Source organism: Thalassophryne amazonica, chromosome 16 (assembly GCF_902500255.1).
Source record: "Thalassophryne amazonica chromosome 16, fThaAma1.1, whole genome shotgun sequence".
NCBI lineage: Eukaryota > Metazoa > Chordata > Actinopteri > Batrachoidiformes > Batrachoididae > Thalassophryne > Thalassophryne amazonica.
This window is the reverse complement of record NC_047118.1, coordinates 22,600,509-22,607,956: the sequence shown is the minus strand read 5'-3', so window position 1 is coordinate 22,607,956 and position 7,448 is coordinate 22,600,509. Positions and strand designations below refer to the sequence as shown.

At 39.8% G+C, this 7,448-nt stretch overlaps 1 protein-coding gene and 1 long non-coding RNA gene across 2 annotated transcripts; both read left to right on the top strand.

The window, feature by feature from the left end:
* Positions 1–2,662: 2,662 nt before the first annotated feature.
* On the top strand, positions 2,663–4,364 carry LOC117527871. Its single transcript, XR_004565629.1, has 3 exons — positions 2,663–2,783; positions 2,866–2,940; positions 3,045–4,364. It is a non-coding gene; the product is annotated as an uncharacterized LOC117527871 (long non-coding RNA).
* A 1,494-nt stretch (positions 4,365–5,858) lies between these two features.
* LOC117527872 lies at positions 5,859–6,826 on the top strand. The gene is made up of 2 exons (XM_034190372.1): positions 5,859–6,281; positions 6,493–6,826. Exons 1-2 carry the CDS (start codon positions 5,885–5,887, stop codon positions 6,789–6,791), a joined length of 696 nt encoding a protein of 231 aa, XP_034046263.1. The 5' UTR covers positions 5,859–5,884; the 3' UTR covers positions 6,792–6,826.
* The last annotated feature ends 622 nt before the right edge of the window (positions 6,827–7,448 follow it).

Here is a 7,448-nt window from a genome sequence, read left to right as displayed (position 1 = left end):
TATTTGATGGTTAAAACTTAAAACTGTACAGACAGAAGAGCTTTAATGCCTCACAGCTCAGATAGAATAAGGAAAGAATAACAAATGGAAAAGCAGTCAAATCTGGGGATGTCACAGAAGCTCAGTCAGTGTGACTCCTGTAAACATGATGTGGATGAATTCATTCAGCTTGCACTTGTGCACAGAGGTAGCTGATGTGAGGGTGTTGTCAGCACTTTGTGTCCATCCGTGTGCAAATAAAATAATTAGAAAAATTTTAATCCCATCTGAACTAAACTTGGCGGAATGATGGAGTGTTAGCCGAGCACAAAAAGATTTCATCATGAGAAAAATCTGTTAAAAGTGAAGCTCACAGGCCAAGGTCAAAAATTTCTGCCACATACTTGTATACATACATGTTCCTTTAAGATTGCCCTTCTGACATATGTCTGAACGGGCTAGCACCACCTTACTTAAGAGATCTTATTGAAGTGTACAGCCCACAGCGTATCCTACAATCCAGTAGCCAGCTCAACCTGAAGGTTCCTAGATGTCGAACTCGGGTTGGGACTTGAGCTTTCACACACACTGCGCCACATATGTGGAACTCTCTACCCGGTGACATTAAAATCCTAGATTTGGACAATTTTAAGAGACAGTTATGTTATTTTAAACAAGCATTTTAAGCTATTATATTTTATCATTTTAGTTATATATGTGTTTTAATTTTATTTTAATTTATTGTACGTGCATTGAGATGTTTATTATTATGCACTAAACAAATAAACTGTTAAACTGTTAGGGGATATTTAGAGGGGTTATTTTCTAGGATTTAAATGAAGAGAAACCTATGGTTGCTATGAAACACTATTATAAAGACATATATTGCCTTTGATTTGGACACATGACCTTGGGTGACTGTGAAAAGTAAAATTCAACATCATAACTGTTTAATGCAGACAGTTTGGAGCTAATCTGGATTAAACATTATGAAAGTGATGTGTGTTAGCCAGGGATGAAGTGTTTTTTTTTTTTTGGCACAGAAAAAGATCAAACAGAACTATATATGATGGTTTAACTTAATCACAAAGAATTAATTTTCCACCTGTGCTAAGGCAGCGGTGTTTTGCTCGCTAAGTGCTCCTTCTGGTTTTTCTTACGTCCACCGAGGACGTAATAAAATCATCTGCATTTATTTATTTGTCTGTCTGTCTTCTGTCTTTTAGCAGGATTACATCAAAACTACTGCACAGATTTTGACAAAATTTTCACCACAGATGGATATTAGACGATGGAAGACTCCTTTAAATTTTGGAGGTGATCCGGATTGGATTCTGGATCAAGAATTCACTTTATTTAGGCTTTGAAAGATTACGTCAAAAAAAAATAAAAAATTTAAATAAAAAACCTACTTGACGGTTTCCCATCAAATTTACACCACAGATAGATATTAGGGAATGGAAGACTCCATTGAATTGAACAGGTGTCCCGTCGAGATGAGGTGCGTCGCGCTACTGCGCATGTGGAGATGATGCGACTCGCTCGATGTGCAACTGCGCATGCGCGCATTCCTCCCCCCCCTTACCCACCACGTAGAAGTGCGCTTCATCTGCGGAGGTGAACAGCCGGTGGAGCAAACGACGTTTAAAAAAAAAAATATATATATAAAAACACACCGCTTCACTTTAAATGCACAAGTCCGTTTCAGACGATCAGCACAGACCCTTTCTCTTAAAAGGCTTTATTTTACTCAGCATGTGGCTTTGTAAACTTGTAGCATCGCCTGCTACATTGATTAGCGCTTACATTAGTTATGGACATGCTCTACGGTCTTCTTCTTGGATTTTTATACATTTAAGTGCCCATCAAAATAAGCGAACTTCAAGTCATTTTTTCAGTGCACGCATGTGCAGTTACGCGAGGCACCTCATCTCGACAGAACACCGAACTGGTGGACATCAGAAATGTTGGATTACTCTTGTTTTACGATTACGTTTATCACCACAGATAGAGGGCAACTTTATTTTAGTAGTAAAGAATAAAATTTAAGCATGCTGATGAAGAACCTGGTCTTGGAAGAGGACCAAGCCAAGTTTGATTAAAGTTGTTATCAGGTGAATAAATTTTGAGTTGTTTCTGTAGTGGGGGACGGGGGGGGGAGTACTTTTATGTGATTAAGTGTTCATAGTGAAAAATGCAACAATTGATCAGTCCAAAGTGTTACGAGTCATTCTTGATAACTGCATGACAAACTTGAACTGAAGAACAAATTTAAAATAAATCAGCATCCGTTTGTGCATCTGTGGATATTATATCATTTCTCAAGATCTATTGCACTTTATATTTGATGTTGAATTAACTAAAAAAAATTCTAAAAGCTTCAGCGAGACAGAAACAGAAGCATCATCAGAGTAATGCACTAAAACAGCATTCACCCGCTGGTTGCTGTTGCTTATCACTGAGAGAACAAATTTTGGGTTTAAAGTGTTCAGGGACACAAAGTTTCTGTTTGGTACGTTTTGACCTTTGACCCAAATCAAATGGCTTTTTTTTGCCCAGTAGGCACTCAGGCTTCAGCACTTCATTTAAAATTACTCAGAACACAAGTTTGTATTTGATCCAATTGAACCTCCTAGTTTCTGAAAATTAGTTAAAAAAAAAAGAAAAAAAAAAGCGTTTTGACCTTTGACCCCGATTTGTGTGTCAAACATTTGCAGACGTGAATGTTGACGGCGCTCACTGTGCACAGGACAAAGCAGAAGACAAACAAGATGGAAACTACGATGTTTTGCCACGTGGAACTAGTATGATTTTTAAATAAAACTTGACAGCTGTAACACAACTGGCACTAAATATCCAAAGTGACGTGCGTGCGTTTGTCATCAGGAAAATGCAAAACGTCTGAGAATATGTACGATGTCCCTGCCTGTTACTGGAGGGCTGCCGACCAACAAGACGAAGGTGAGATTCTCTTTAAATGATTATTATTCTTTTTTACAGTAGATAAATTATTTTTTTTACGCCATTAGTTTGATAGATTTGTTCTTATTTTGTGATTAAATCAGATCCCAATGACGGCGTCTATGACGTACCAAGCTGCCTTTTGAGGAAGATGTGTGATCACACTTTGGGTAAATTTATCTTCAAGTTGCATCAAACACATCTGATGAGTCAGTCATTTAATTCTTACACATATTACCACACATGACACCTGCAAACGTTTTCCTCCTGATTGTCTCGAGCTTCAGCTCTGTCGTTGCAGAGGAGCAGCTGGGGGAGACGAGGAGTCCAATGGAGGATGGGAGGTGCAAGTCGGTGACCTCAGAGTCACCGTACCTGTGTCTGTAGGAACCGACCATGTTCTTTGTAAGGTCGCCATCACTCCTCGTCACATACACACACTCACTCAGTCAAACCCCCCCCAAAACAACAGAGGATCAACAGTGGTATTTATTTCACATATTCCATACCCAACAACCGCATCATCGGTTTGTTTTTAATTCCACATCACGCTGCAGGTCAGTCACACGCTGTTCACTGCAGATAAACACATTTACACCACATTTGGTTCACAGTTTAAACAATAGACCACCAGTCTACATATTAGTGTGTTACACTTTGGAGTGGTTTCACAGAAATGCTCTAACTCATCTTTTCAAAACAGAAAATAACCCCTTTTTGGGTCTCAGATGAGGTATGAATTCTAACATCTCTGTATGTAGGCATGCAGTGGCTTTCTCCCCAATTACCAATAATTATACTCCTCTTAAATGTGTTACTTTTGTTGAGGATATTGTTCTACAGGATATTAATATGAACCTTTAGACTACAATTTCTTGATATATATGATCAGAAATCAGTCACATAGTGCTGCTCGCTGTGCTGGTGAATGAAAAAAAAAAAAAAAAAAACCATATGCAAAAATTACAGTCCCATATATTTACAATACCGCCCTTCCTTATTTAAAAAAAAAAAAAAAAAAGACTTCTAATATAACCAGGCATGCACATAACTGATGCTCAGGAGCTTATGCATGCCAAAAATACATGATGTGCAGCAGAAAACAAACACTTTGAAAACTATGACAGATTGTGAGAAAAGCATTTCCCTCCACGTTTTCTGTTGTATATTATGTGTTCTTAGCACACATGAGCACCAGTTATGTGCACAGCTGAATATACCTTTACATTACACACAGGAGTATCAACTGCACAAAAACAATAGTACGCTTAGCCAGTATGCAATCTTCAAGTACACTTTGCTCTCTGTATATATGTATATATATATATATATATATATATATATATATATATATATATATATATATACACACACACACAGTAGTGTTCAGAAAACTAGTAGTGCTATGTGACTAAAAAGATTAATCCAGGTTTTGAGTATATTTCTTATTGTTACTTGGGAAACAAGGTACCAGTAGATTTTTCACAAATCCAACAAGACAAAGCATTCATGATATGCACACTCGTAAGGCTATGAAATTGGGCTATTAGTAAAAAAAAAAAAAAAAAAGTAGAAAAGGGGATGTTCACAATAATAGTAGTGTGGCATTCAGTCAGTGAATTCGTCAATTTTGTGGAACAAACAGGTGTGAATCAGGTGTCCCCTCTTTAAGGATGAAGGCAGCACCTGTTGAACATGCTTTTCTCTTTGAAAGCCTGAGGAAAATGGGACGTTCAAGACATTGTTCAGAAGAACAGTGTAGTTTGATTAAAAAGTTGATTGGAGAGGGGAAAACTTATACGCAGGTGCAAAAAATTATAGGCTGTTCAACTACAATGATCACCAATGCTTTAAAATGGACAAAAAAAAAAAAAAAAAAAAAACCAGAGACGCGTGGAAGAAAACGCAAAACAACCATCAAAATGGATAGAAGAATAACCAGAATGGCAAAGGCTCAGCCACTGATCAGCTCCAGGATCATCAAAGACAGTCTGGAGTTACCTGTAAGTGCTGTGACAGTTAGAAGACGCCTGTGTGAAGCTAATTTATTAAGGCATCGATATCAATAAAATCTTATCAATACCCATCCCTAGTCCCAACTTCATTGGAATTGGGGTTGTATGTCAAAATTCTCCATTTAAGGTTTGAAGAAAGAATAGTAAGTTGTTTACTTTAATAACTTATTTACTTTATTACACTACAATTTATAATCAGGCTGACTGGCCTTGAGAATAAATCTGATCAACTGACACAGCTTCATGAGACCACTGAGGAGAATTTGTCAAAGCTTATGCAGCAGAGTATGCACCAGACTATGGAACGTACAGAATGTTTGCAGCAAGCCTTCTACCAGCACCAACAAGAGTGCACAACAGAGATGCTGGAGGCCCTGACAAACAGTTTGGAAGGTCGTTTAATGGAAAAACTCCAACAGTTCTTTGACAGCATGAGTGACCAAAATGTGAGCGATGACTCCATAGTGGAGAAACTCATTGCTCAAAAATTGGAAATTGACAATCTGACAGAAAAGGTGGACAAACAACAAATACTGCTGGAAGAGCTGATGTCCATAATGTCATCCACTCATGATCAGGAGAAAGTGGCATCAACAGCCCTCACAGAACATGTGGACAGACAGATCAACAGTCTGTCCAAGGAGCTGGAGGCGCTGCAGGACAAAATGAATGTGCTTTCTCAGCCGCAGGCTGAAAACGTCACAGAAGCAAAACAGAAAGAGACTGAAGAGCTTCTGCAGAAGACAATGCTGGAACAGATGGCTGAGCAAGAAAAATTCAGTCAGTCAATGAGCAGGTTTCTGCAGGAGATCAGCAACGAGCAAGAAATCTTCAGTCAGAAACAGGATGAAAGAAATTGTGTAGTGGAGAACAAGTTGTCCTGTGACTTTGCAAAGCAGCTCCAAATGCTCTGAGAGGAGCAGGAGAAGATGGTGGAGAATGTGCAAGACATGTATAAAACCATGGACAACCTCTCCACTCAGTTGGAGGAGACAAATGACAAGAGTGATATGAAGTACTGTTTGAAAAAGCAAAAGATAATAGAAGCTCGTTTAACGAAAGTGGAGGAGTTGGTGCTCCAGACAGAAACACCAAGAAAGTCCATGTCTTCTGGTCTGCAAAGAGAGAATCAATCACTGTCTTTATGTATCAAAGGCACATGGATAGGCATCCAGCAGAACCAGGAACAGACTGGGACACCACCAGTCGAGTCTTCAATGACAAAGGGTGACTTGATGCCTCAGACTCAAAAGAAACCAACTGAGTCAAAGTCTCAGTTGCCACAAGTGTCTACAAGTTCATCTAAAGTATCATTGAAGGCTGAAGGTGTGAAAGTGGTTCTCCCGAGCGTCAAGAGACCATCTGAGACAAAGTCCACAGGAACAGACATCCAGCAGAAGAAGTGCGGACAGACTGGGACAACACCAGTCAAGTCTTCAATGACAAAGGTTGTCTTGATGCCTCAGACTCAGAAGAAACCGAGTCAAACTCTCAGTTGCCACACGTGTCTACAAGTTCATCAAAAGTATTACTGAAGGTGCGAAAGTGGTTCTCCCGAGCTTCAAGAGACCATCTGAGACAAAGTCCACATTAACTACATGTCTGCCCCACACATCTGGAAAGGTCAGTCCTGTGAAAGATGTGAGTCAGAGCGGCAAAAGTCGAAAAGAGGAAGAGTCGATCTGCCCCGCCTTAGAAAACACCATTCCCGTCTATCTGAAAACGCGTCGTGCTATGTACGCGCTTGATGGGAAGAAAGAACCATCAGGCGGGGCTTCCAGTATTTTTATGAAAACCTACAGTGGGAAAAAAGTCCACAAAGACGGGCCAAATTAATATCCATAGAGAGAAAAACATATTTGCCGCATATAAACCATACGTTTACATAATGTTTAAATAAAGTCATGTGATTTTTTTTTGTAACTCTGTGTGTGTGTGTGTGTGTGGGGGGGGGGGGGGGGGGGGGCATTTTACGTTATACAAATAATGAATGTTTAGAATTCAATGGTACAAATATTTCATGAGGTGAAAGCTGGAACATATGCCATTCAACAAAGCGAAGTCGAGTTGAATGGAACGTTTCAGCTTTCACCAACTCTCTGTACTTGAAGAGACTGATGCAACAGGTGGCAGCAGTGCACCAATAAGGATGCCGGCTGCCGTTAAACACCAGAGAAAAAGAGCTCTTATATAGTAGAGGATAAGAAACAAAAAATTATAATTTTCATCCTGGATAATTTTTTCATTTATCACTCACTCATCTTCAACCACTTTTCCGGGTTTGGGTCGCAGGGGCAACAGCTCTAGCAGGGGACCCCAGACTTCCCTTTCCTGTGCCACATTGACCACCTCTGACTGGGGAATCTCGAGGCGTTCCCAGGGCCAGTGTGGAGATATAACCTCTCTACCTAGTCCTGGGTCTTTCCCAGGGTCTCCTCCCAGATGGATGAGCCTGGAACACCTCCCTTGGGAGGTGCCCAGGAGGCATCCTTA

What these genes read in the sequence shown, in the direction of transcription:
- LOC117527872 (XM_034190372.1), top strand. Translation starts at nt 5,885, where the DNA reads ATGGTGGAGAATGTGCAAGACATGTATAAAACCATGGACAACCTCTCC. An exon ending in AGTATCATTGAAGGCTGAAG is followed by an intron (nt 6,282 to 6,492) that starts GTGTGAAAGTGG and finishes GTATTACTGAAG; the next exon opens with GTGCGAAAGTGGTTCTCCCG.